The 27,052-nt window shown below is 57.7% G+C and overlaps 1 protein-coding gene and 1 long non-coding RNA gene across 2 annotated transcripts; one reads left to right on the forward strand and one right to left on the reverse strand.

The window, feature by feature from the left end:
• Positions 1–3,143: 3,143 nt before the first annotated feature.
• On the reverse strand, positions 3,144–25,869 carry IP6K3 (inositol hexakisphosphate kinase 3). Its single transcript, XM_045543508.1, has 6 exons — positions 25,618–25,869; positions 15,766–16,132; positions 9,431–9,629; positions 8,128–8,309; positions 6,957–7,132; positions 3,144–4,706 (listed from the first exon to the last, which is right to left on the reverse strand). The coding sequence occupies exons 2-6, from the start codon at positions 15,962–15,964 to the stop codon at positions 4,239–4,241; spliced, it is 1,224 nt and encodes a 407-aa protein (XP_045399464.1). The 5' UTR covers positions 15,965–16,132; positions 25,618–25,869; the 3' UTR covers positions 3,144–4,238.
• On the forward strand, positions 8,086–9,190 carry LOC123632824. The gene is made up of 2 exons (XR_006733479.1): positions 8,086–8,674; positions 8,929–9,190. It is a non-coding gene; the product is annotated as an uncharacterized LOC123632824 (long non-coding RNA).
• Positions 25,870–27,052: the final 1,183 nt, after the last annotated feature.

A 27,052-nucleotide genomic window follows, 5' to 3' on the forward strand; every position in this document is an offset into this window, starting at 1 on the left:
CCATTTGTTTTGTTAGGCTGCTTCCTGCCCTTTCCCGCGTGGTCTAAAAGCTCCGTGCAGCTGGGAAGAGTGATGGGGCTGCCAGGGTGCTGCCCAGAGGCCCAGGGCTTCCTGATGACATTGCATTATGGAAAAGCTGCAATAACATTCCGCTCTTTAGTCTCCTCTTTAATCACACAGGGGACACTGGGGGACAGGAGTAGGGGTGGAGGATGAATGTCTCCCGGCTGCCCTGTCCCCTGGTAGTGGGCAGCAGTGGAGAGGCCAGGGCAGGAGCAGGTTGCTCCATGGATATGGTAATGATCTATGTTTGCTCTTCCACGTCACCTGTCTTGAGGACCAAGTTAGAGTTCCTATGGGACAGATGAGGAAACTGAGGTAGGGGAGATGCTTAGCAAATCTGCCAGCATGCAGAACACACTGATTGTGTGAGGACAGGGCCAGAGGAAGGATCTGGATCAGAGCCTGTCTCCCTGGCATTGCCGGGCCCTGCCATCCCCCCATGCTCCCCATTTGCTCTCTTTGTCTCTATTTCTCCCCCCTTAAGTATCAATTTGATACAAGGCTTATGGAGAAAGAGGTTCTCATCAAACCCATTTCCTCTTTCTTGGCACACAGTTAAACAGCACGTCAGACCCCTGGCTTCTGGCTAGGGCCACCCGACTAGTCCTTGCCCATGGGCTGTGGATGTGCCTTCTCTGTGCCGTCTAGCTTTCACCTGTCAATGGCAGCCTTGTCGACGGTGCCTGAAGATGGTGGTGTCCCACGATGGACAGAGACCGGGTCCCTCGAGGACTGTGTGGAGCAGAGGCTCTCGGCCAAGCACCTTGGATTGTGATGTTACACTACTGACATCTGGAGATCGTTACAGCAGTTAGCCTAGCTCTAACTAATACCTGCGTGTTTCTTCATTTGCAAAAGAAGAGAGCTCCCCAGTCTGGGTAAGGGACCTCAGCCAAGAGGCTCTCACAGTCTTCCAGGCAAGAGGGAGCAGTAGAGGTAGAAGGTTCAGAGGTTCTTTTTAGTTCTCGTGTTCTGGGATTTCTCCATGTCCATCTTGATCTCTCCTGGTGTCCAACCACGTCAGCTCCCTGTGGCCAACCCAGACCACTTGCTGTTCCCTGAGTAGAGTGCCTGGTTCCCTTTCCCATGCTCGCTGAACCTTTTCCTGGAAACCTCACCCTTCTTCATCACCTTTCAGACTCGGCTCCTTCTTAAGGCACAATGCAAATACCACCTCTGTAACCATGCTGTGTGTGGCAGTGAGCCTCGCTGCCTCCCCTCTCCTGGGTAGTACTCTGCACAGCTGAGCATCTCGGTTGAAGCACCCACAATATTTTCATAAGGCGGTCTTAACTCACATTAAATTGTGAGGTTCTTAACAATAACGGCATGATCCTCACACGTCCTTGTGTCCTACACAGGCCCTAGCACTGTGCTGTATGTATCAGGCACTTGGTAAATGTCGGGTGGGTGGAAGGCAGGCAGGCAGACTAATGAAATCACAAACAATGAATGAACTACTTGGCCAGATTTTTAAGTGTCTCCGCCATCTGAGTCCACTCCATTTCTCTTTGTTTCTACTACTCCCAACCACAAACCCCCATTCCAGGTGGGTTGCTCTGTCCACAGACTCCTAAGCACGCTGGACTTTCCCTCCCCCATCTCCGCCCAACCTCCCCTCACTGATCCCCCAGCTCCTCTCCACTCTGGTCGGTCACCTTTCAGGGCCCAGATAACGTCTCCCCTCCTCCAACAATGTCTATGACGACTCTGCTCTGAGTGAACCTCTTCCAACTTTAAATCCTTGGGTTAATCGTCTGCACCGCACAGATTAATCCTCGGTACCACTGGGTATTGTCTTGTGTGGTTTATTGTCAGTCCATGTGTGTTAGTCTTGCCTCTTCAGTTAGAACCTAAGCTGCCCAAGAGCTGCATCTTCCACAGCATGAGCAAAGGGATCAGCACAGAACAGCTGCTCAGGGGACATCTGCCAATTGCCAGGTGACTTAGGCCTCCCTCACTCTTTGTGCCATTTTCAAGTAAACTCAGCTTGGAGACCAAAAATATATACACCCATCATCTTCTTTTCTTTCCATGCTTTTCTGTTCTTCCTCTTCCCAGATTTGGATCAACTGGGTGGGCCCATTCGGTTTCCGAGTTCACTGAGTTCCTGAATCTGCAGAACCATGCACGAGTTTCCAGACTGCAGTGACCCTCTGAGTCTGCAGTCCAGTGAGAATAGTCTAAAACCAGTAGCCAACTTTGTCCCTTTTTTTTTTTTCTAAATAGCAAATTGTACTTTGGTCAGGGACATCTTCAGGAGGAGATGGGAATGTGGGCTGAGGATTTAGACAGAAGGCCTCATATGAGAAGGGCGCCGGGGTGGGGCGGGGGTGAAGGAATAGCCAAGAGGGGGGCATCACATAGGCAGGAATTAGGACCCAGGCCCTGGGGAGCAGCGGTAGCACGCTTAGTGTTGTGGGTAGGCCAGCAGACTGTCTGGAAAGCCCCACACCTCCCAGGGCTGAGAATGGGTGGAGGAATGAGAAGCTAAGCCAGGGAGCCTTGGACTTGGTTGTTATGGTACCAGATTCTCAAGCAAGGAAGTAGCCTGGAAATAGCAGTATTTAGGGCTCTGTTTTGTCATTAGCAAATATGTAGTTTTTGGCTAACTCCCTTTTGCCACCCAACATACTTGGACTCAACTGCCCTACCATGGGCACAAAGCATGCAAATTAATCACATCATTGACACAGCCAAACATGATTTGGAAAGTTAACCTGCTTTGAAGTCTCTATAGCGTATTTCGAAATTAAACACAAGCTTTTTTATTATCCAGGAGTTCTTTCCTTCTATTAGTGTGGATCTTGGAAAGTTGACGGTAATTATCCATGAGAATCCAAAAATTACTTAACTTTACATTGTATAGGTTTCAAATGAAACTTACTTCTCAGGTCGGGTGCCTGCCTTGCAGATCCATGCAAATATTTTATTAGCCACCATTTCCGCCCGAGTTCCCTGAAGGATTGTAGGAAATTGGTGAACTGTTCTTGTTGTATACTCTAGTCACTCATAAGTTGGAACTGCCATACAGTGTGATCAGAATGGAAAGGGTAATAAGGCACGCCAACAATCACTGGTGACCTCAGCAATTTTATTAACAAATTTATTTCCCTAATTGGGTAACGTATCTCAGTGCTTGACTCAAGGGCATTGTAATAGGTTTCCGTACTGCAGAAGAAGGAATTAATTAGAGCTGTTTGTTCTTATTCCATATTTACGCTTGTCCACCAGTCTTGTAAACATTGCCCCTGATTTCCTCGGTCCTCCGGCTTCTTCTGACACCCCCAACCCACCCCCAAAATAAATAAATAGAAAACGGAGAGTGTAGTTTAATGTCAGTGGCTCCTCCTCATGTGCATCCCGCCCCCCACTGGAAGCTGCGTTTCATGGTCAGAGTCATTTCATGGTCAGAATGTGGCAGAAACATCACTTCCAACAGGCACTCAGAAGTCTATAAAGAGATTCCTCACTATAGTAGATTTTTTGGGGAAAAAAAGGAAAAGCGAAAAAGGAAAAAAACAAGTCTCTAAAGAGACCCTCATCTCCACAGGCACACGGAGGACCTGGGGTCCTGCTCTGCCTGTGCTTGTGCCTGGGATTGTCCTTGTCCCCTTAGCACCTGGGTGCGAGAAGGTGAGGTGGGCAGATCTGTTCCGCTTCCTCCTGCCCCATTTACAACTCCTCGCAGGAAGGTACAAGGCATTCATGAGCTCTGTCTGCCCTTGGAGCAGGCAGCCCAGACCAGGAGAAAACCATGAACTCAGAAACTCACTCTTCAAGGCGACTTCAAGTAAGGTGTTTGCCTCGCGGCGTGCAAGGACTGCAGCGTGACAGCAGGCGGGCACTCGCAGATGCACACACTCCAGAACCGCACTGCAGTGCTGGCCTCCAGCTCATCATGCTGCTCCCTCCGGTGCACTCCAAACGGGTGCCACTTTATCCTGACTGTCCCTTCTACGATGACCAGCATTAGAGCAGGATGCCAGGGTATGTGGAATCTCCTCCGGAGCTGATTGACAGCTGTTAATGTAGTCTGCCATGTATAGAGATGGCTTTGAGGGTAGATATGACTATTACAAAGACATCTAAGGGGTGTCTAGACTACCCTAGCTACCAATAGGTCCCTTTTTGAGATCTGTAGCCCAGAAAAATCCAGATAAGCCCAAGAAGTTTCATTGTCCCTCTTGGATATCCTGCAGGATCCCAATGAGATTTTCTAGGCCAAAAATATAGCCAGGGTCTGGTCCATCGTAGGCGGTGTGCTCATTCCAGGAGCCCTTGTATGTCGTGTGAGCAAAGTCTATCATGCGGATGTCAACCTTGGTGAGACCCCCGGGAGAGCTGCCGTGGGCCACCTGCGGAGCCTCCTGAGGATGTGGGCTGCCTGAGGTTCTTTCCAATGGCTCCTGCCCATCATAGATGATGAGGAGAGAGCTGGAGTAGAACCGGTATGAACTCTGGCTCCTAATGACCGAGAGGAGGGCCTGGAGCTGGCGCAGGATGGGCTCCAGCAGCTCCGTGCGGAGGTGGGTTCCATTGTGCAGGAACTGATAGAGGGCTTGTCTGAACCCCTCCACGGAGAGTTTTCTTCCATAGTACTTGTCTTTGCAGATAAAGTGCTTCTTATCCGTTTGATAAACCTTACATTAAAAAGAAGAAAGAGAAAATGTGAAGAATTGCAAACTTAAAAAACAAAGTTGCATCTGGTACGGTTGCAGCATCACAAGCTAGGATGACACGTGAACGGATGTCCAGGAGATGCGGGGCAGGGGTGACTGACGTGAGTGGAAGGTGACTCCCTGTGAAGCACCAGTGTAGCCTTTACATTTTAAAATGCTTTCCATGCGGATCTTAATAGTAATCCTAGGACTAAAGACCCTTCACCCTACGAGGGGAGCCTCCCCCACAAGGAGAACAGTTGGATCTCCTTTCTTGTGAATTTCCAATGTCAACCTCCAAATCATGATTTAAGTTCTGGCTTCTGGCCCTCTTCAATTCAAATATTAGCAAACCCAAGCTAGAAAGCTTTAATAGGAATCTGAAATCACAGCCAATGGCTTTGGAAAGCCAACTAGATTAAATTTTTCCCAAGGAAGTTTATAAAGTCCTTTCTCTGCAGATTCCAAGGAAACAGTAATGGCTCTTGAGGTGGAGTGAGGTGAATTGCTTGAAGAGAACAAGACAGAATATGTCAGGTATGGACAGAGGTGTTAGGTAGCCAGTGCAGCTGAGGGGGCCTGGGTGGAGGAGGACGGTTCGTAGCAGCTCTGTGGGGCTGGTGGCCCCTCTCATTGGCACTGTCTGCCCTCCCTTCCCCTGTCATGTCTTGGCCACCAGAAGGGAGCAGATGGAAGAGAGATGCTGATGGGGGGACAGTGGCAGCCACCCCCGTCTCACTCAGATGGCACAGGCAGCAGCAAAGCTGAACCAAGGCCAGCGGCTGGCATGGCCAGAGGGGGACTTGCCGCCCCTCTGCCTGGCACACCTGGAAGGGCTGCCCATACCTGGCCAAGACAGTTGCTCGGGTCTTTCTTGCCTTCACAGTACATGATATGTTTATAGAAAACCAGTGTTGAAAAAAATCAGAAAGATAGGATAGACCTCGGGTTGCCTTTGGAGGGCTGGAGATTGGCTGCTAAATTAGCCATCATAAATATGTGACAGGCATCACTTTCTGAATAAATCAGATCAATTTCAGAAGATTTGAGGTCCAGAGAGAGATTCCATTTACACCACAAATCATCACACTGCATTCTCTTGAGGACTGCATTCCAAGCCTTCTAAGGGACATCTGTGCAACAAATTTATAGACTTAACTTCCAGCTTCAAGGGGTGGCAGTTTCAATTAAGGAAAGCTATAACGTTTACCGTCAAACTGGTGTCTGGTTTTGCTTTGAGTAGACAGACTGTAAGAGGGAATGAGTGGGGAAAGTTTATTTCCTCCTGTTGTCCTGCAGCCCTTGTCATAAGCTACATCAGAGCAGTGAAAATGAGACGTGTAGTCTGTGTGATAAGAAGACAACCATTCCTTGTGGGGGTTAGCAGGTTATGACCTTCCCATTTTGTTAACCAGAACAGGTAACAAAAAGAAGCAGAAAAGGTGGATTAAGAAAAAGAAATGGGCCGGGCGCGGTGGCTCACACCTGTGATCCTAGCACTCTGGGAGGCAGAGGTGGGAGAATCGCTTGAGCTCAGGAGTTCGACACCAGCCTGAGCAAGAGCGAGACCCTGTCTCTACAAAATACAGAAAAATCAGCCAGGTGTGGCGGCAGCACCTGTACTCCCAACTACTCGGGAGGCTGAGGCGGGAGAATCGCTTGAGCCCAGGAGTGTGAGGTTGCTGTGAGCTATGGTGACACCACCACACTCTAGCCTGGGCAACAGAGCAAGACCCTGTCTGGAAAAATAAAATTAAAAAAGAGGAAATGGCTAATGAGAATCCGAGGAGCAGACTGCTGCACAGCATCTGAGGAAAGGATTCAGCTTTATTATTCAAGAGAATGAGGACTCGGGAAGCCGCAGAGTGCACCAGAGAACTCCTTCTCGTGGCTCCTCCCCAGCCCCTGCTCACACACTGTCATCAAAGCTCTGCTCGCCCAGGGGCAGGGGCCACGCGGCCACTGCGGAACGTTTCAGATGCCAAAGACAGTGCCAAGGAGGGGGGCCGCCAGCCCCACAGAGCTGCTATCCTGAAGGGCGCTCTTGAAAAAACCCAGCGTGTCGCAGACCAAGATATGCACGGCTCTGCTGAGAGACTGGTTCCCAGCTCCTCCCCTGTTGCCCCCCCACCGCGAAGGGCTCTGCAGGGGCAGTGGTGTCTGGGTGGGAGGCGTCCTCGTGCCGTAGTGGACACGCCGGTGCCGGCCTGTGGCGGGCCCTCCGCGACCTACCTGCATGCCGCAGATGCGCACGCCCAGGCGGGCCGAGGTGCTCTGCGCGCACTTCTTCATGTGACGGGCCTTCTTCTCCTCGGACGCGTCATCCCCGTGCTGCCGGGTCCCCATCTTCAGGTCCAGGATGCAGGGGTGCGTGTACTGCGACACTACGTTTTCCAGCAACAGGAACCCTAGTCACACGAAGTTAAGAAAGACTCCGAGGACTCCCAGGCTGCTGCCCCACCGGAGGCCGTCAGCGTGCCTTAGAAGCTGCGCGGAAGTTCCCCATTCGGGCGCCTTCCCCCCTCCCGGCCCTGCTCACAGACAAGCTCAGCCTTGCTGTTAAGAATTCAAGTATTAGCTTTGCAGCCTGCCTTAATAAGTCCATTTATTTAGGGGGAGTTTAGGAGTGTGTGAACCTTTCCCTTCTCCATTTGCTCTGAGGTTGAAATTTAAATGCAGGCGAGAAGTCCCTGGCAGGCCAGGCCCAATTTACACTTGACGGCAGAAAATCGTAAGGCCAAAACCTCCCCTCACTGAGTGGACCAGTACCTTTTGGGAGAAGTGGGTGGATGTTAGCTTTGGAGATGTGTTGCAGGAATATTAATTTCAGCGGAGTAATCATCCTGCAAAAGCTTCTTAGGGATTAGGGTTGCAGATGTGTCTCAGTAAATACTGTGAAACCAGCCACCCGTTTTCGGGAAGGAGCCCAGTGGTGACGAAGGGACACTTCAAACCGAAATTTGCTCCCTGAGAACGTGGCAGCCCGTTGAGGGGGGACCTCCTCTCAGAGTCCCTCCCGCGGATACTTCCCCATGGAAGAGGCTGGCGGGGCAATGTGCAGATACGGACGGGAGGTTGGGCCAGGGACACATCTAGCCCTGTGAGCCCCATGCTGCCTCCACCCAGCGTGGCATAGCGGCCCTCGTCCCACCCCCCTACTGCCCAGGTGGCAGGGCACTGAGTTCCGCTTCATTCCCAGCCTGACTTCCCCGTACTCTCTGATTTTTCTTTTGGAAGGATCTGATTTCTTCTTGGTCCCTCACATCCGTCTGGCTGTCCCTGCCCACCCCTCCCTCAGCCCCATGTACCTGTCTGCTTCTCCCTCCCACGCCTGCTCTGGTATGTCTCTCTGTCCCTTGTCCCTGCCTTGGGACTGCGTGTGGTGGGAGGTGGGCAAGGATACGGTGCCGCTTGTTCTCGGGGAACTCGGAGCGCAGGCGGGTCAGGTGGGCCTGGTGGCAGTGCAGGCCCCACGGGTTAAACCTCTTCTTCTCAACCTGGTTCCCATTAGCATCTTCCACCAGCGAGGACACTTGAGCGTTGAGGTGGGACTCGGGCCTCAGGGGTGCCTTGGCTGGGCTGCGGCTGGCGGGAGCACACGACGGTCAGGGTGGTGCGGGGAGGGTGCCGTGACTGTGACTGGGCTCCCTGGGACGGGCTCTGACAGGGCTGTCCCCAGCTGCTCGCCCTGGCGGCCCGCACCAGGCTGCTGGAAGTGCCCTCCCTGTCCAGCTCGGGTCCCTGGGACCAGATCACACCACACTGCAGGCCTCTCGGGGTTTCTGCAAACCCCAGAGTAAGTCGTTGGAATGTGTCACCCATCGGAGGGCCGAGGTGGTTTAAACTGGCTGTGAGTGATCTGGACTATTGCTCGTCTTCCCACGGGGGCACGTGTGGGCAGCAGCCCCATCTAGAAGCGCAAGGCGGCTTGGACTCTGATACTCTGGCAGGTCTGTGTGTGCTTGAGACCTCACAGTGCCATGGGGAGCGGGGTGAGGTGGGCTGGGGGAGCCCCAGGACCCAGGGACACCCCCTTTCTCCTGCCTTCCTGCGTCTTGGCTTCCCCATCTGTGCAATGGAGATAACGTGGGCTGCTGCCTGACGCGGGGCCGGGAGCGTGATTGGGTCCACCGCTGCTTAGGGGAGGGAGGTATTGTCGTGTTAGCTCCCTGTTGTTTTCCATACATGTTTTAAAAATCCCCAGGGATCCTTTTCATCTGAGGAAGGTCAGCTGACATTGTCAGAGGTTTCGGAGCCCTCCCCAAGGACCTCTGGACCCGCTGTGAGCCGCGCGGACCTTCCCCCTCCTCACGTCCTGACTGCTAAGGAAAGACGATTTCTGAGCAATTAGCCACACTACTCCTTTATGTAAACTATTCTAGGGCTTCTGTTCTGCACACTTTTCCCTCAGAGACACCTGATGGTCTCGGCAAAACACGTATTTAATTAAACAAATATGTACCGAATACGTACTCTGCATAGAACTCTGCCTGTGCATCCACTTCTGAGATAAAATGCATCGTAATCCTCCCTCTAGAAGTGGCAAAAAGGAAAATCCATTCCTTTCCCTGGGCACATTGGTTATTCTAGACAGAGCCTTCCTCTGAATCTCTCATTTCCTCGGCGCCAGCCCTAGCAGGGAGGGTTGGCCTCGGGCGCAGGCGGGAGCGGTGCCGGGTTCTGCCATCCTGCCAGGTAGCCCTCACCTCTCCCTGGGTGAGCGCGCCAGCTGCGCCAGGATGCGGGCGCTGCCGCTGCCGCCGGTGCTCTGCTGGAGCGTCTGCCAGAGGGCGGCCGCCGCCGACTCCGCGGAGACCTTGAAGGGCTCCTGATTCTCTTTCCGTGGGTTGGCGACCAGGCTGAGATGGCCCTCGCTGTCTTTCCAGAGGTGCACCGTGATGGTGCCTGCAGGACACACAGGGAGGGGAGGAGAGACCAGGTGAGATGGGCCTCCCAGTGGACACGTGGAGAGGGTGACAGCGTTGGGAGTTCAGTTTAATGGCACAGGTCAACCTCCCCTCTTCCCCAACGCCTCGCTCAGTAAAGAGCTCTGGGACTGGCCTGGTTTCTCTGCTCCGGAAGGAGCCCTGAGCCCCGGCTGTAGGAAATAGCCTTGGGCTGATCCGCCCACAGCAGGCCTCTGCTTCAGCCCCTCTCTGCTCCTTGTTCTTAGGCAAAGCCCTCCCTGTACCTTTTGTTCTTGCATTCCAGTCCTCTCAGCACATGTACACACACACACACACACACACACACACACACACCCATCCCGCTGTGCCCTGCCTGGGGACCTCAGAGCTGGTCCTCCCACCTCCGAGTGCAATGAGGGAAGCCGGGGCCCTCCTGGCCCTCCCCTTAGCCTCTGCCTCCTTCATCCTTCTTCTCCCCTTGCCGTCACCTGTCCGGCCTCTGCCTGGAGGTCTTCCTCCGACAGCACGTGGGGCTCAGGACCCGGCGTCACCCCTTCCTTCACCCTCCCCGTCCCTCTGCCTTTCACACTGGTCAGACGCACGGGCACACGAAGGCCGTTGGTTGGAACATGGTTCTTTGGTGAAACAGGGCACTTGCGAGATTTCCCTGCGGTGCCTAGCATCGGTTTTGTGATCAAGGGACAAAGCCCACTGGTTGTGAAAGCGAAGGCTGCCCGGAAACCCTGAACAAACGTGCTCGTGGGCCCTCCGGGGCGCTGGCCAGGCTGGGCGATCACTGCGGCAGGCCCGTCACGGCTCTGTGGTCTTTGGAGTCCTGTTCTTGTGGCAGAGCTAAGCCTCCCTCCGTGGGGCTTAGCGTCCAGGGGGTGCCCAGCCTTGGCAGCGCCCCGGTGGTGGCCCAGGAGACAGCCATACACGTGGTTTTGCGAGAACCAGATGTGAGAGTCCTTGTCATCCTGTCCTTCCTGCAGCTGATGCGTGAGTGTCTGCACCCCCCGCCCCATGCACCAATCCACTCTCACCCCACTGTGCCCTGCTTTGTGCCCCAGGGCTGACCCGTGGAGTATGCCGATGGCCTCCTTGCCCTGCGGCTTCCCAGTGGCTTCGGCCAGTGGGGCGCACTGGCAGGAGGCGGAGGGTGGGAGGAGAAAGGCTGGGTCCCCCCGCTTCACCGTGGGCTGGCCTGCGTCCCCACCTGCCGCGGTCCTCTGTGGCCTCCACACTCACTGGGTTGGTGACACTGCCCCTTACGTTGGCCCTCGTGGCCTGGGTGGTCACAGCTCTCCAGTGAGGCCAGTCCCCGCTGCCCTCAGCCCTGGTTGTTCCCTGAATCCTGCCTGCACATCTGCAGACAGTCCCTTTCAAGATTCTCTTCATCGAAACTGCTTTGAGCGTGCCATTTGCCTCCTGCTGGGACCCCGACCGAGAGAGGGTGGGCTGCGTGTCTGTACGTCCTCCAAGGTATTTATTTCTTCCCCAGCCACTTGGTCACCTTCTCAGAGTGCGAGGCAATTTCTGCTGAGCAAGCCATAAGGGCAGCTGATCTGCCTGCCTGGTCCCCCGGCCGGTCAGTGCCGACGCTCGTTTTCTGGGCTGCTCTGTAATTCAGCAAGTTGCTCTCCAGAGCCATCTGTGCCTAGCTCAGCGGTCTCCCCGGGCCAGTGCTGTCATCTCAGATTCCCACTGCCCTAATTTTGCAGCCTGAGAGTGACATTCAGTCCTTTCCAACTCCTAAAAAAACTCTACTTTTCCTCACCCCTCGCTCCTGTGTCCTGTGATGTAATCACGATGGTAATGATAACACCGTACCCAAACCTGGCATTTTACTGTTTCCCTGCCACCAGCATTCCTCCCTAGGCCAAGCCCACCACAGCAGTCCCACTCGTGGAGCAAGGCCTGCTGGCGGGGAGGAATCCTGGAGCCACCCGCCCCGTCTGGCTGCCTGCCGTGCGTGCCACTAGGTCGGCACCGGGCTGCTTTCCTTTGCTGCCTCTAAGTCCCGATGCATCTGCAGGGCCGTTGACAGTCGCTGAGGCTCAAGGAGATCGAATAACCTGCTCAAGGTCACAGGGTTGACACAGGGTGGAGCTCTGAGCTGCCACCCCAGTCGTGGGTGTGGAAGAAGGGACAAGCAGTTACACGGAGCCAGGGACTGTCTCTGGAGAGCCTGGTGTTGTCACGCTGTGTTTACCCTGCGTGTGCATGAGGGACACTCCTGCCATGTCCCCAGTCACACTTGCTCTGCTCATTCTGTCCCGTGGGGGAGAACAGAGAGGCCGAGATTCCTTCACCCAGGAGAGGGCTGTCTGTACCGAGGGCTGGGACGCCAAGCCACAAGGGCCTGGGGTTTACATCTGCAGCCCCATGTCCTCGGGGAAGGGGTGTCGTCATCGTGCTTGTTCTAGGGAGAAGTGACCTTTCCGAAACCACAGCCCACTGCTCCACTCGCGACGGGAGGGAGCTGGCTCGGTGCCGGTGCCGGTCCCTGAGGAGCTCAGGCCTCCCGGCTGCTGGGAGCCGGAAAGGTGTGCCGGCCAAGGCAAGGCCCTCTTGGGCCTTGTAAAGTTCACTTGCCACCCAGCAGCCCCCCGGCTTCTCCACTTGTGAGGCTGCGGTGACAGGCCTGCCGGAAAGCACAGGCTTGGGAAGCCCCAGGCCCAGGAGGCCTCCCTGGAGGACAAGAAACGTGGCCTTCACCCCTCTCCAGGCTCCAGCTCTTGTCTGATCTCATCGGTTCTGAGTGTCTGAGTAAATGGAGGACAGCAGAGGTGCAAATAACCCAAAACCAATAAAATCTGAAAGTCATTTCCATTTCTCATATTGTCAGAGCTACACAGCCAGGCTCTGCGTCCCTGTCTCTCTCCGTCTTTCTGCATGCCTCTGCCGGCTGTCTGTCTCCGGCTCTTGTCTCCCCCTCCCTCTCTCTCACCGACCGCTCCGTGCCCCGCGCAGCTCAGCTCAGCCCTTCCCTCCAGAGCCTGGGACCTGCTGGCTGGGACCCAGAGCCGACAGCCCCTTACAAAGGATCTCAGGTTGCTGCCCCTGGCAGAGCAGCGTGTCGGTAGAACCCAGACTCCTTGGGGCTTGGGTTGTGCTTTTAACGAAGAGCCACGTGGGCTGCAGCCTGGCCTCTGCCTTGCCCTGTGTGTCTGTGGGGATTAGGCGTCGGAGGGTCCCCCCACCTAGGAGAGTGGGGGACCCAGCCAGAGTCCCCTCCTGCCTGCTCTCCAGCCCTCTCCACGTACCTCCACCTGAGACCAGGCCAGCTGGGCAGGCAAGAGTGCTTACTGCCACGACTGGCATGCCCAGAGCATCTCAGCAATTTTGGTTTGGCCGAGCAGCTTCCTGAGCCTCAGTGACCATTCTATCACATATTTATTTTTAAGCTTATGAGAGCATTAACTTGCCACTGTCTGTAATATGAATCGGCTCGACCATGAACCAGCTGGACCTAAGAGCATGTCCTCATTCGCCCAGAGTGGACAGGCAGACCGGGAGGCAGAGGGACACAGCCCCGAGGAGCTGCTGTGCTCAGGGAGCCCAGCACAAGTCCAGGGCGAGCTTCTGGCATGAGGCGGCTGCCCGTTGGGATGGCGTCCCTGCCCAGCCTTCTCCCCGAGGCCATCCTGGTCAGGCCAGCGAGAAGGCAGCAGCTGTGCTCAGTGGCTGGTGGTGGCCACTTCAGAAACGGCCCCTCTCTCTGGGGGGCTGTTCCTATCGGGGAGGAAAAGGGAGACCCCCATGGCAGCCTTGGGGGATTTGAGTCCCCCTGACCTGAGGTCACTAGCTGACTGACCCCTGGCAAGTCATGTCCCTGCCCCCCCGGGCTAGATGACCCCGGAAGCACTGACACCCCGAGTCCATCCCTCCAGGAACAGTGGAGCTCAGTGGAGCGGGCCTGTGTGGCCAGAGCCCACACTTGGGGCTTCCAGTCCTGATCCACCTCTCGCTGGCTGTGTGGCCTGAGCAAGCCGGGTAACCTCTCTGTGCCTCGTTTCCTCGCCTATGACACTGGAGTAATAAAGGTGTCTGCCTCAGCAGGTTGTGAGGGTCACATGAACCGGTACCCGGAAACCGCTTACAGCTGTGGCAGGCGCAGAGCCTAGGTCAGCTGATGCCACTTTCCTAACTGGGCGGAACGAGCAGCCCCGCAGCCTGACGGCCCTCTCGGGGAGCCTTCCTGCCTGCAGCCGACCTCGGCCGCCCGTCTTCCCGCCTCCACCCGGCGCCCGGGGCCTGGCAGTCCTGGTGCCCGGGCTTTTGCTGGTGTCTCCCTAGCTGGGCGTGCTCGGTCAGTGGGCGCTGCGCGAGCCGCGGTCTGCTGGGCGTGAGCCAGCGTTCCTGCTTCTTCAAAGCCCCCCGTGGGTGTCGCCCCGGCCACAGCAGGGTGGTGGGCAGTTACCAGGTCTCATCTGAGGGGTGTCACAGGGCTCCCTGACACAGGTGCCTGCCCAGCTTGTTTAGAAACACCGTCTCCTGTGTCCCGAAGCCGTTGCTGCACTTGGCTATGACACCTTGGCTCAAATTCACCTGCTGAGCTAGCAGAGCCCCAGGGGAGACGGCAGTGCCGGGCCCAACCTGAGGGGAAGCAGGGCAGAGCAGGCGTCTGGACGGCAGGCCCGTGCCTGGGCACCCGGGAACAGCGCCCTCCGACCCCCGCCAGAGGCCTGGCCAAGCACAGAAGAGAGCAGGGGGGGCCAGGGTGGTCTCCCGAAGACCAGGCCAGCCTCTGTCCCTCTCCCGCTTTGCCTGTGGCTGCCTGGCAGCCTGTCTCAGCTGCAGAGCCCTGCGGAGCAGGCGTGAAATGCTGCTGGCAGGAGGCCGCCCCACCCCCGTCCTGCCATCCCTCTGCTGGGCTGAGTTCAGTTGCGAAGGGACAGTCATTAATTCCGGTGGGTGCCCTGACAAGATGGGCAGTGACCCGCAACCAGCCAGGCAACACCAGCCTGAGGGCCCGGGAGACCCCCGCGGAGAGGAGACGGCTGTCCTCCCCTGTCTCTCAGTGTGCGATGATCATCAGCTTGTCTGCGGCTCTCGGAGGTCCTGGCAGGCCGGCCCGAAGCCAGGCACGTGGGAAACTGCTCCGAGGCAATGCCCAGAGCGCAGGGCCTGGCGCTCCCACGGGCGGTTCCATCTGGACCACACTGAGTACGGACTCCTGTTCTCAGCCCAGGACCCCAGGGATCCTGACTCACAGGTCTGCGAAGGCGGCTGACCTTGGATCACACTTTGAGAAACACCAGTGTAGAGAGGCCCCTCCTCCCCAGTTATCTTGGTCATTGAAGTGCGAGTGGGTTTTTAACGGACTTATTGGACATTATCACCTTCCCCACAAACAAGAGAGCAGAGCTTGCAGTGGTGAACTCTCAACTCCTCTAGGGAGGTCTTTTCTCTGAGCACTCGCCCGCGGGGGGCCTAGCTGCAGTGGAGAACCAGCAGGGCTCTCTACCCAAGGCCGGGTGGGGACACAGCGGCCTGCCCCCGAGGACTGAGCCTGCCAGGATGCCAGCAGGAGGCACCCTCCAACCGGCTTTCTCTCCCCAGAGTCACCTTGGGCTCAGATCCAGAGCACACACAGCCCCGTGCAGAGGGCTGCCCAGCTACTCCCAGGTGGCAGCCCATTCCCCGGGCTTTGCCCCTTCCTGGGTGAAGGTGGGAATTCTGGTTTCCTAAAAGAGGCGTGTTCCAGCTTCTCCATGCCCTATCCCAGGCCCCAGCCTCCTGCTACCCGCCTGGGCCTCCAGAGGGAGGTTAAGGAGGCCTCAACCCATGTTTACAGCCACGATTAACCAGCCACGATGCCCTCAAGGCACAGCCCAGACTGCCACCTCCGGGGCGGGTGGAACAGGGGCATTGTGTTATTCCATTCTCAATTCCAGGAAGCCTGGTGGCTTGAGCTAATTTGTCTGGAAGCCAAATGGCATCACACTCCAGCCCTGGAGGCATGAAGAGTTCAGAGAAACCAGGGCACGAAGGCCAGCCCCGGAAAGGGGCACATCCCCATGGCAATGCTTGCACACACCCACGGTGCACCAAGAAGAAGGGGGTGTGTGCAGATGGGCCTGGGCCTGGTGTGGCCGCACCCAGACGTGGCCTGGCTGCCGGGCACTCACCTTTGTACTGTGGGGTGAAGCGCTTCATGGCCAGCGGCAGGGACTCGTAGAACCTCTGCTCCCGGGAGATGAGGGGCTTGCACACGGTGTGCTCGTCATACTTCATCACGCTCATGTGCCCCCCGACCTGGTGCAGGAAGGGCTCCAGCTGCACGCCCGCCCTGGCATCCCTGGCGTCCGCGCTGCCCTGTACGACCATGATTCCGCACAGGGAGCCGGTCACCCCGCAGAATCTGCGAGAGGAGGGTGTGAGGTAGAAGCTAGATCGGCCGCTCCTGGACAGAATTCGGGCCGTCAGTCGTCCTCAACTTTCTCCTTCCTGGCCTTCAGTGCTGTCTGGGCACAGTTGTCTTCCTGTGTGTGGCCTCTGGAAAGCAGAGGAGGAAGGTGGAATGATATGACATGCGGGAGGTGGCATGCTCGGAAGGGCCCACACGGTCCCCAGCCTGGACCAGGACAGGTTCCTCCCTGGTGGCTTAAACAAGCCTATACATGTGCATCGGTTCCTTCTGGAACAGTCTGTTACAAGACACTGGTAACAGTCACTGCCCCCATGGAGCAGGGGTGAAAGGAGACTTTAAATACCATTTTGTACCTTTTGAATTTAAATTAAAACATTTTTAAAAATCAAACAACATAACCATAAGCTTCCAGAGTTTGGAGGCCGTGTCTTAACTGCTGTTGTCGTGCTGGCTTCTGTCCTTTGGGAACACTGCTCCAGGCTCAGCGAGAAGCAGGCGGAGCCCCTGTTGCAGGGCTGGGGTGCGGGGTGCCGGGGCTGTGTCGTAAGCTATACACCGTCAGTGCGCATCATGGCTCCACCACACAATTGCTGTGCGACCCTGGACGAGTTCCTGAGGCCCTCTGTGGGCCTCAGTTTCCCTATCTGTAGAACAGGATAATAATGATACCTACCTCATGGAATTAGGGACAGAACTGAGGTAAGGCCCATGGTGGGAAGGTCGGCCCAGTGCCCAGAGCAAAGTGCTCAATGAATGTGGTCTGTCATCATTATTTCTAGCATTATTACCACAGGGGTCCTATTTCCCTAACAGCTCTGCGTTGTAGGAAAGGGAGGCCACTTTGCAAACGAGGAAAGTGAGGCCTGCGATACCTTGCCCAGCGTTGCTCCTGGCCAGGAGCAGAGCAGGAAGTCAAGCTAGGGTCTCCTCTTCCCTGGGCCTGGTGCCCTCCTGCAGCTGCCCTCTGTCTAGGGTGGGCTTGTGGATCTCAGGCAGATGCTGGAACCTGGGCTGGAAACACAGCCCCTAACATGTCCTGACTCGGTGTCAGGGAGTACCAAGGAGACACTCTGGGGGGAGGCTCTTCTTGCTGTATTCGTCCTGTCCGAGAGGACATTCCCACAGCGGTGCCCGTCATCGCTGAGTTATTAATACTCTCTCCCTCTGCTGGACTCCCGGTCACAGATGCGACCAGGCGGGCAGTGCTGGGCATGATTAACCCTCTAACTGACCTTCAGTCCAGGCCGCGGGCACGGCTGGCTGGATCCACACACAGTGGTGCCCGTCAATTTGTTCAGGCCCTTGGCTCAGGGAGGCTCCCACCAGCGGCCCAGGCCTCCAGCTCAGGGTGGCTTTGACAGCCTCAGCCTGGCCTGTTCCTTCCCCAACAAAGGGGAATCAGCTTTTTGGCCTACAGGATAGGCCCAAAAACGCTCCTTCAGGAAGGGGAAGGGGTTCTGGCTGGTGCATGTGTATGTGCTTTGCAGGATGCAGGGTGAGGCTTCTGGAGCGGCTGCGTGGCTGGAGTGTGACTGGGCAGATTGGGGTTGCAGGGCTGAGGCGTTGGGGGGAGGCCTGATGGTGAGCGGCCCGGGCCTGACACTCCTGCCGGGGCCTCTTCACAGCTCTGCTCTAGGGCAGCGCAGAAGTGAGCCCCACCTGGCAGCCCGTCCAGGAGCTGAGAAAAGAAGCCGGAGAGAGGCATCTGTACTTGGGAAACTGACCCACGGATGAGCCGATACCTTCAGTCTGATAACCCTCCGGTTATGGGGCAACATATCCCCGTTGCTTGGCAAACCCAATTCTACTTGCAGATTTGGAGAAGGCAAGAAGAAAGAGGGCAGAGAAAGCCAAGGCGGCCGGACGCCTCTGCCCTCACTGGGCTGCTTGCATGTGGGCCTTCACGGCAGACCTGTCCCCAGGCAGAGGCACTTCCGGTAACCAGAGGGACAGCTAGTCTGCAAAATTCATTTACAGCCACTCCTGGAAGGAGCCCTGGCTCCCATGCCTCACACTTGTCTCCCCGGGGCCTGGGCCAGCACTAACCAGGCCTGGCCTTGCCGGCACCGGCTTAGCTCTGCCAACGCGTCCCAGCCGCGTCCCACGCAGCCCCCCTCCACCCGTCTGCGTAGGTGCTCTAAGGACGTGGACAGCGGGGGCGTGGTGAGGGAACAATAGCAATAGATGGTCACACACAGCACTTGTTGGGTGCCACAACGTGTTCTAGTGCTTTGTACGGAGTAACCCCATTTAAGCCTTGCCACTATCCTAGGAGGGAATCAGTGTTACCAGCCTCATTTTACAGATGAGGAAACCGAGGCACAGACAGGTTGAGTAACTTCCCCGTGCACCCAGCTAGTGAGGGGACACAGGGATTTGAACCCAGGTGCACCAGCCCCACAGTGCGCTCCCCTGCCACGTTGCGGGGAGGCTGAGGGTTATTTTTTATCTATTTTAAACATCAGGCAGTTGAGCCGAAAGGAGGCCGGGACTTGGCCAAAGTCACCTGCAAGTCACTGGTGGTGCTGGGACAGGTTTTCTTGTCCCCCGGCCTGTCCCTCAGCCCACTTAATGACGTGGAGTCATTACTCCCAGCATCACGCCCCCACCTCTGCAGACACCATCACGAGGGGTGGGCAGGAGGCCCACCCAGAGCGGGGGTGGCATTGACCTTCTCCAGGGCTTTCTGGCGGGGGATGCCAGCCAGACCTGAGAGGCACTGTCATTCCCAGCCCCACACTGGTTCCTGCCACAGCCTTGTGATGCCCTCCCCCCTCCCACGCCAGGCGTCCTCAGGATCCCTGGCTGCTCCTTCTCACAGAGCGCAGGGTGGGCCAGGAGGACCCCTGGGTCCCAGCACGGCCCGAGACGCAGGCACCCCTGCCCCGGCCTTGGGGCGGTTAGCAGCGATTGGGTGTCTGCTGGGTAGCCAGCCTGCACTTTTAAAAAAGCTGGACTTGACAGCTGGGGAAACCGAGGCCCTTTCTCAAAGTCACCTTAGGGTGTAGATTAGGTGACGCCAGAGGGCCTCCTGCCTCTGCGCCGTGTGGTCTGCAGGTCTGACACAGGTTGGGAAGGGGCGAAGGGCGAGGGAGGAGCAGTGGCCTCAGCCCTGGAGCACCGGCTGGAGCTGGGCAGGGTGGGCTTTGCCACCCCTTGGGGAAGCGATCTGTGGCTCCCCCTTGGCACAGGGGAGACTGAGGTCTGTCTGTGTCTGCCTTTGCCGGTGGCCTCCAGCTCTGTGGGACTGAGCGAGGGAAGGCCCCGGTCTTCCCATTCCTCCTGTGCAAGTCCCAAACAAATAATGCAAGTTGGTAGGACCTTTTTCAACCCAGACCTTCCTTTTGCCACCAGCAGGCATTCCTGTCACTGCCATGGGCCTGGGCCTTTGATCAATGCCTCTGGCCCTGTTCTGTTTCCTGAGAGCACTAGGCAAGGAGTCGGAGGCCAGGGTCAATCCCAGGCATTCCCAACGGCTTGCTAAGGCCCTGGGGTGAGCTGGGCAACTGCTCTGAGTCTGGTTTACTGCCTACTGCCACAGCCTTGCATGACGCTCAGGTGACACATGCACAGGACTCCTTTGTTGAGTCCTGTTTCCCAGCAGCTCCACCACTTGGGGCTTGTCACGCGGGTTACTCTCAGGGCCGACACCCGTGTGCCAGCTGGGCCCTGGGAAGGCAGGTGAGGGAAGGCCTGAGATGCGGCCTCCCGCCCCTCTGACACTCTGCTGGATACCCCGGGCTCCCTTCAGTGCTTTGAAGGGAGACAAATGTCCCCCTCTCCAGGCTACACCTCTCCCCACAGCTGCACAGCCCAGACCCTTGCCCAGCACCCTTTCCCGGGGCTCCTTGGAGAAGTGTAAGAGGGACACAGAGGGGGAGGAGGGAGGAGGGGGGAGGGCAGGTGTGAGGTGCCCCTAGCCAGAAGAGCTCAGCTTAAATGCTGCCCACCCCCCACTGCCAGGAACTGGACAGATGGCCCCAGGTCCCTGTGTCCTCCTGTCTTTGGGTCATGTCCTAAATGAAATAACTCTGGGCCTCACTCCAGGAGACTCAAGGGCTAATTTCTGCTGATGGGGCGCGGCACCGAGCTGGTTGCTAAATGAGGCCCTGGGCTGTCTGTGTCAATACAAACCCTGCTCTGCAGCCCTCGGGGGCTGAGTGACAGCCAGCCTGCCCCCGGGCTGCCAGACACTCCCTGGTATGGAAGGAGGGTCACCGACAGCAGGGCCTCCGGTATGTTTGGCTTCCAGAGTGGGGACAGATGACAATACCAGTGATTCTAAGACCCTAAGACCTCACAGATGCCAGATACAATGACAGATGCCACCCATCAAGCTGAGACGGATGAGGGCATCATAACTTGTCACCACCAGTCGGCACATTTTATTTCAGAGAGGCTGTGTGTGTGCAACCTCTACGTACGTGCTAAATCTGAGTTCGTTAAAAATTACAGAAGATGCATCTCTTTTAGAACTTGCCACTCCCATTTTAGGGAAGATGGCAGACGAAACCACACATCAGACTTGTAGGGCTTCACACCTGGAGTAAATCAGTCATGGACGATGTCTCAGTAAAGCCTGTCAGCTTCTTCTATCTGGAAACAAACGGGCGGACTGTCGCCATGGTCAGGGCTGTTCCCGGCTGTTCTGGGTTTCCTGTGGGGACATGGCACGACTGCAGCTGACCTGCAGGCAGGTGTGGCCACACGACTTCCTGGCCAGCACAATGTGGATGGCAGTGGCATGTGCACCTTCTGCGGGGGGGGGGGGGGGGGGCGTTAAGAGCAGTTCCCCACATTCTCTTTCCCTGGCCATGGTGATCGTGGAAGAGGTGGGGGCTCTGCCAGCCTGGGTCCCTGAGTGACTGTACCTACTGCATATGTAGCATGGCAGAGAAATCAGTCTTCGCTATATTTAGCCACTGAGCTTTGGAGTGGCTTGTTGTGCAGCACAGCCCGGTCCGTCCCGCCTGATTCAGCGGCTCACAGCCCGTGCGGAGCTCTTAAGTTGAGAGCAACTTCACCTGCACCAGGCACTCAACTATTTCATGGCACAAATATATGCTACATGATAGCCACTCCGAGTAAGCATCGACCGTGGACCACTGGCTTTACAATCACACCTCTGTTTCTCAAGATAATAATTTTCAGATGGAGAAACTGAGGGTGTGAAAAGTTGCAGAGCTTTCTCGGGGTCCAGAGCTGGTGAGGACCAGCACTGGGACTCAGCCGTGGCACGTCTGTCTCATTCTAAAGTCCGTGCCCGTTCCGCCCTGTGTAGTCCTTGGAGTCGGGGTGGCTGCCAAGCCGCTCTGGCTCTCTCTGGGAGTCCTGAGACCTGGGTCAGCTTCTTAGGGCTGGGGTCCAGTCCTAGGCCCTGTCCATGCCTGTGCCTTGGTGACCTGCATCAGGAATGGGAGCCTTCCAGGAGCTGCGCCTGGCTGGGCAGCGAGGGCCCCACACCAGGCGCAGCACGCTGCCGGTGGCAGTGTGACAAGGTGCCCGGCAGTGCGGATTCAGGGTGCCCTGGGTGAGGCCCCACCCGTGGGCTGGGCCGTACCCTGCTCCACACCACCGCAAGTGCCACCTGCAGACTAGAGCGGTAACACCCAAGGAGCACGATCATTTCTCACATGTAAGTGTGTCGGTAATGATCGAAATGCAAATTCACGTAAAGGCATTGTTGAATTCCTACTGGTTTCTGTCATCTTCTATTTTCTCAGTCAGCAGATCCTAGAAGTATAATGAGCATCGCCTGGGACTGGCAGGGAAACAGGACGTGGGAAACGAGCCTGGTTGAAAAGGTCAGGAGAGGCGCTGCTCCCAGCTGAGACGGGGGTGGCTTGAGAGGCCCAGAAAGGGGTCCAGGAGGCGGGAGATGTGGGCTCAGCCCTGGGGCGCTTGCGGAGGGCCTGCTCCGAGGCGTGTGTGTACAGGAGCGGTAGGGGACGGGCAGGAGGTGGTGGCTGGAGGGGAGGGTTGTGTGGAGGAGGAAGACACAGGGGTGCTGTGCGGCCCTGCCCCGCACGGCGCTGCAGCAGCAGAGGGGGCAGAGAGGGGTCCCAGCCGTGCCAGCCAGAGGAGATGCTTGGTCCCCTGAGATACCAAGGTGCTGGAGCCTTCAGGACAACATCCTGAGAAATCCTAGGTGGTGGGGAGAGGGCGCTCTGGGGAGAAGATAATTAAGAAACAGCTTTAGCAAAGAAGACTGCGATACGAAATGCGGCAGGCCGCACAGTTCACAGACAGCCTGGTTTGTGGCCTGCCCTCTCGCCTCTGAAGCCCTAACGTACATTCCACAGGCCTCTTGGAGCCAGAGGTTTGGTACAAGTACCATTCAATGTCTTTGCGGCACCCAGGGGAGCATTTTTTAATCTATTAGAGATGAGAGGACCCGAAAACCATTTAAAACCGCTCAGGTTGTAATGGGTAGGGGAAACGTGGAGTTTCTCACGTGGCTGAGGGCCGTGCATCATCTGGGGCCATCTGGGCCGGGAAGACACAAGCTTATTTTCCAGAGGGAAGAAAATGGAGCTTAAAATCTATTCTAAAAATGACTCAAGGGCCGTAGGGCGGTGCGTCCTCAGTGCGTGGCTCCCTGGCTCGGTGGGATCAATACTGAACGCCGGGGGACTTCACACATCACCTTCCCAGCCGCGGCTCAAATATGTGGCTTTGGAGAGCATGTGCCTCCCAGGGAAGGCTGGATTTCCAGAACCAGAGAGCAATACTTCAATTCCTGTCACAGAAACTTATTGCAGGGCTGATTTCATCCTTTGAGAGGGGATTTCCCCCCCTTTTTTGTTAACATTTAAAACCTCCCAACGTTTCTCCAGCTCGAGGACCAAATACGATTTTAATACAGCGATTATTAGTTTAGAAGCCCTTCAGCCACTGACAAATGCACTTAGCAGCGCCAGCCATGTTCTGATCTTGCTGTCAAGGCGGGAGAAACGCGGGGCAAGATGGCTCAAGAAGCTGTGCGGCTACAGGGGCTGTCGGGGGAGGCAGAGGAGGCAAGGGCTGGTCCGTCCCAGCCCAGTAGAGCCTGACTCCTGCCAGCACGGCGGGTCCACGGCACGGTCAGCGACCCAGCGACCGCTCCTGCAGCCCCTCCCAGGCGTGCTTCGCTCCACCAGACCTCGCCTCTTGAAGCTGCACCCTGGACCTCGGATACTGCTAAGCAGCCAGACCCACCTACGCGTTTCCTGCCCCGACACCCCGCCCCACACCTGCTGCCTTTGTCTAAGCGTGTGACCCACCGCCGTCTGGTGCCGGAGGCCTGGGAGCCGGTGTCAGCCTGGACGTTTTATAGTTGCAGGAAGGCACAGTTTTTTAAGGTCAAAGCACAGTAACGGGGTGGAGTGTGTGCGTGTGTTTGCGTGCCTGTGCCTGTGTGTGCTGTGTGACATGGTCCTTCAGGCCGCAGAGCTGCCTTGGTCAGCTCCAACGCGAGCAAGGCCTTCCCCAGCAGAGGGCAGCAGCACACGCGCCGGGCCGGCTCTGCCCAGAGAGAGATTAACTCTGTTGGAAAACTAAAGCCAGCACCCAGCCCTTGCCCAGTGAGTGAGCAGGGGACACATTCTCGGACGTGTCTTGGGTCTGGCCAGGATTTGCCCAGACCTGTCCCCAGAGGGCCCGGGTAGCAGCTGAAGTGTTCCTGCCTGTACCAGGCAGGTGGTTTGGGAAAGCTCAAAGTCACCGAGGTTGGAGCCTCCCCACCAACATTGCCCCTCCTTTTGCCACTCCCCTCCCCTGTTCCGGGGTCAGGGGCTGAGGAGGAGGTGGGGGTGGTGCTTGAGACACATCTGAGCGGAGCACAGCGGGGTCTCACCCTCCCACCCAGGCCCCACGCCCTCTTCAGCTGCCGGCTGGGTGTCCTGGCACCCAGGTGAGGAAAAGCCGCGAGGATGCGGCACTGGGTGCAGCCCTGGCCCCTAGAGCCCTTTCCAGCCCCTCCCCCTCCCGCAGCCACCGCTGGTCTCCTTCCCTGAATGACCCAGTGCTCACGAAGTTTACTGCTGTTCCCCAAGGCTGCTGGCGAACAAGATAGCAACCATACGGCTTTCCGCCCGAGAAGGATTTACTCCGTGCGCTGCTCAGAGCGGGAGAGGAGGGGATTTTGCTGGCCACAGGGTGGGCCCAGCCTGGCCTACGGAACCCTGGGCTCCCAGGGTGCACAGGGCGGAGGACCAGCAGGGCCCCACAGGCCTCAGGCCCTTTGCAGAGGGGAGGTTGTCCAGGCCCCTGGGAGGGAGCACGGTGGGGCAGGAGAGCTGGTTCCACCCCAGACTCCCTGTCTCCTCCCCTCTGGCCTCACTGGCCCGTCTGGGCTGAGAGCTGCCGGACCCCACCTGGGGGACAACTGGCCCTTCAATTCAGCAAGTCAATGCGGTGGGGGTGGGGGGGCTGGCAGAGACGCCTCCAGATTGAAGGGGACCTCGGAGGCATCCTGGCTGGATCCCGGGCTAGCGAAGCACTGGACGCCTCAGGGACAGCTGTGGGACTGAGAACAGGACTGGATGCAGCTCCTGGGACTTGCCCATTTGTGACTGGGGCAGTGGCTTTGGGGTTGGCAAGAGCCTGCGGGGCTCATTGTGGCGGGGAAAGGGGAGGCTGTGACGTCCATAAATTACTTCAAATTCTTGAGCCTTAGCGTATGTGATGAAGCAAATATGGCAGAAATCAAACAACTATGGAAATCCAGGCGCAGGATGTGCACGTGTTCGTGATCTCATTCCCTCTATTTTTCCCTGTATCCTTGATGTATTTCATAATAAAAAGGTTAAAAAATAAACCGGTAGTTTTCAAAAAACCTAAAGGCCTGAGTCCCGCCCTGTGGGATTCGAGTCTCTGGGGAAGGGGCTGGGGTGGGCGGTTTTAAGGTCCCCACGAATTCTGAGGGCCACGGGGCAGGCTCAGGTCTGGGGTCCACTGGGGGAACGAGAAGAGCCATGGAGAGGCGGGGCCACCAAGACTCTGCCACTGCCCAGGGCAGCAGGGCCCACTGCCTGGTGGTGACACGCCTCTGACACCCGTGGCCCCCTCCTGTGACCACCCCCATCTCCCTGTGCCGAGCCCCAGGCCCCAAGCCCCAGGCTGCTGAGTGGGCGCTGACGTCATCCCTCTGGGAGGAAGGGCGGGCGGCTGGCATGGGACGTGCTGTCCCTGGGGCCCAGGGCTCGCTGCCGCCTTTCTTGGACACTCGCCTCTGTGACGGGTTAACCCAGCGTGGAGTGGGAATTGTCGGCTCCAGTCCCTGGCACCTGCCCCCGGCCCCCGGCTTCCTCTGCAGTCCTAGCCCACCCCCTCGCCCTCCCTGTCCGTGCAGGGGCCAAAGTTAGCGTATCTGGGGACACTCCAGGAAGGAGCGGGCTGGAATCGCCTAGGGAGGAGAGGTGGAAGAGAAGCAAATGCCAGAACGCCCACATTGCTGAGCTGCCCCAACAGCCCAGCGCAGCCCACCGCGCACACAGCGGCCCAGACCCACACGCGTCGCTGCCACCTCCGCGGGGCAGGCTCCTAGCAGCCCGGGATGGGGCGGGAGCCCTGTGGTGAGAACAGGCCCCGTGGCCCTGAGACCCTCTCGCCCCACTCAGGCAGCACTCACCAGGGCTCCTTCTGGGGGTGGTGGGGAGGGTCCGGCAGGAGGGGATCCAGTCGCCAATGCCCCCCAGCTGCAGGCGTGGGGCGAAGGCCTCTCCCAGCGTGGAGTACTCACTCGCTGTGCCCTAGAGGCCTGGGTGGACAGGTCTGCTCAGAAGGGCCAGGCTGCCAGTGGCCTGGGGAAGGAAGGGTCACCTGACCCTCTGGGGAAGGGCCGGCAGGGACTGGCATGTCCAGCTGTCAGCTGGGTGTTCTGCTGCTGTGGGGCAGGGCCAGAGGGGCTGGGAGGGCGGGATGAGGAGCAGGAGAGGGCAGGGGGAGGAGCGGGAGTGTCGGAAGGGGAGGAGAGTTCCGCGCAGCTGCCTGGGTGGATGTCAGGCCCTGGGCACGAACGCCCCTGGGTATTTTTTGTTCAAAAGAAAAGGGGTAGGTCGAGGGTGGGGGTCATGCTCTCCCTTCCCCTGGTCTCCCCAGCCCTCCGCCTTCCCAATGTCTGACTGTAGTTTGAGAAGGCAGGCCAGGCAGCCGAGGGCCGTCAGTCGATCGACAGGCAGTTTTGAGGCCCTGTGTGTGCCAGACCCTCTGCTAGGCTGACCAAGGAACCCCTAGACAAGTGCCTGTTGTCGGGGGATTATAGATGGGGGCAATTCCAGTGTAAGTGTTTGGTGGGAGAACATGGGGCTTAGGAGGGGCAGGGATGGCGTCCTGGGGGAAGCGACCAACTGAGACCCGACAGAGAAATAGGGTCATCTGGATGAAGGGGGCGGTGGTGAGAAGAGGCCCGGAGGTGGGGTGGGCTCCGGGCTGGATGCGCACAGGGCTGGGGAGCCACGAGGGGAGGGGCCTCACAGGCCTCTGTCCCCAGCCTTGGGGAGGAACTAAAGCGCTTTATACCAGGAGGAGTCGGGCTGGGGTCTGAGTGTGGAACCCTCGAAGGCAGGCAGACAGGCGCTGTCTCCAGCTGGGTCCTGGCCTGGTGGGGAGGGGCTGTGGCTGGGCAGGAGTGGGCGAGCTCCTGAGAACCCAGGGGTCAGGCTGGACAAGGTCTGGTGGCTGTGGCGGGGAGAGGGGGTGGAGGGAAGGAGGGTTCCTCAAGGTTCTGGCCTCCGGTCTGAGCAGCCCGGGTCAGTGTTTGGAAGGTCTGAAGTCAGCCCTTTGGGCGGCTCAAGCTCCCCTGCACTTCTGGCTCACGTCCCCCGGCGCTGGGTGCCCACCTGCCCTTCCTGGGCTTCTCCTGTGTGTGAGACCAGCTGCTCTCGGCCCACACACCCCTCAGGCCCAGCCTGCCCCCTGGTCCGGTCCAGCCTCTCCCTGGACGCCCTCCCCCAGCTCCTGGCCCCCCAGACCTGTTGGTGCAGCACCGAGGCAGGACTAGAACCCAGGCCTCCTGGCCCTCGTGCGCCAGCATTGCCCCCTGGGTGCCCTCCATGCCCACCCGG

The sequence above is a fragment of the Lemur catta genome, chromosome 2 (assembly GCF_020740605.2).
Source record: "Lemur catta isolate mLemCat1 chromosome 2, mLemCat1.pri, whole genome shotgun sequence".
NCBI classification, from domain to species: domain Eukaryota; kingdom Metazoa; phylum Chordata; class Mammalia; order Primates; family Lemuridae; genus Lemur; species Lemur catta.

What these genes read in the sequence shown, in the direction of transcription:
- IP6K3 (XM_045543508.1), bottom strand. Translation starts at nt 15,964, where the DNA reads ATGGTCGTACAGGGCAGCGCGGACGCCAGGGATGCCAGGGCGGGCGTG. An exon ending in CTTCACCCCACAGTACAAAG is followed by an intron (nt 9,630 to 15,765) that starts GTGAGTGCCCGG and finishes TGTGTCCTGCAG; the next exon opens with GCACCATCACGGTGCACCTC. An exon ending in CCCCGAGAACAAGCGGCACC is followed by an intron (nt 7,133 to 8,127) that starts GTATCCTTGCCC and finishes TCGTGTGACTAG; the next exon opens with GGTTCCTGTTGCTGGAAAAC.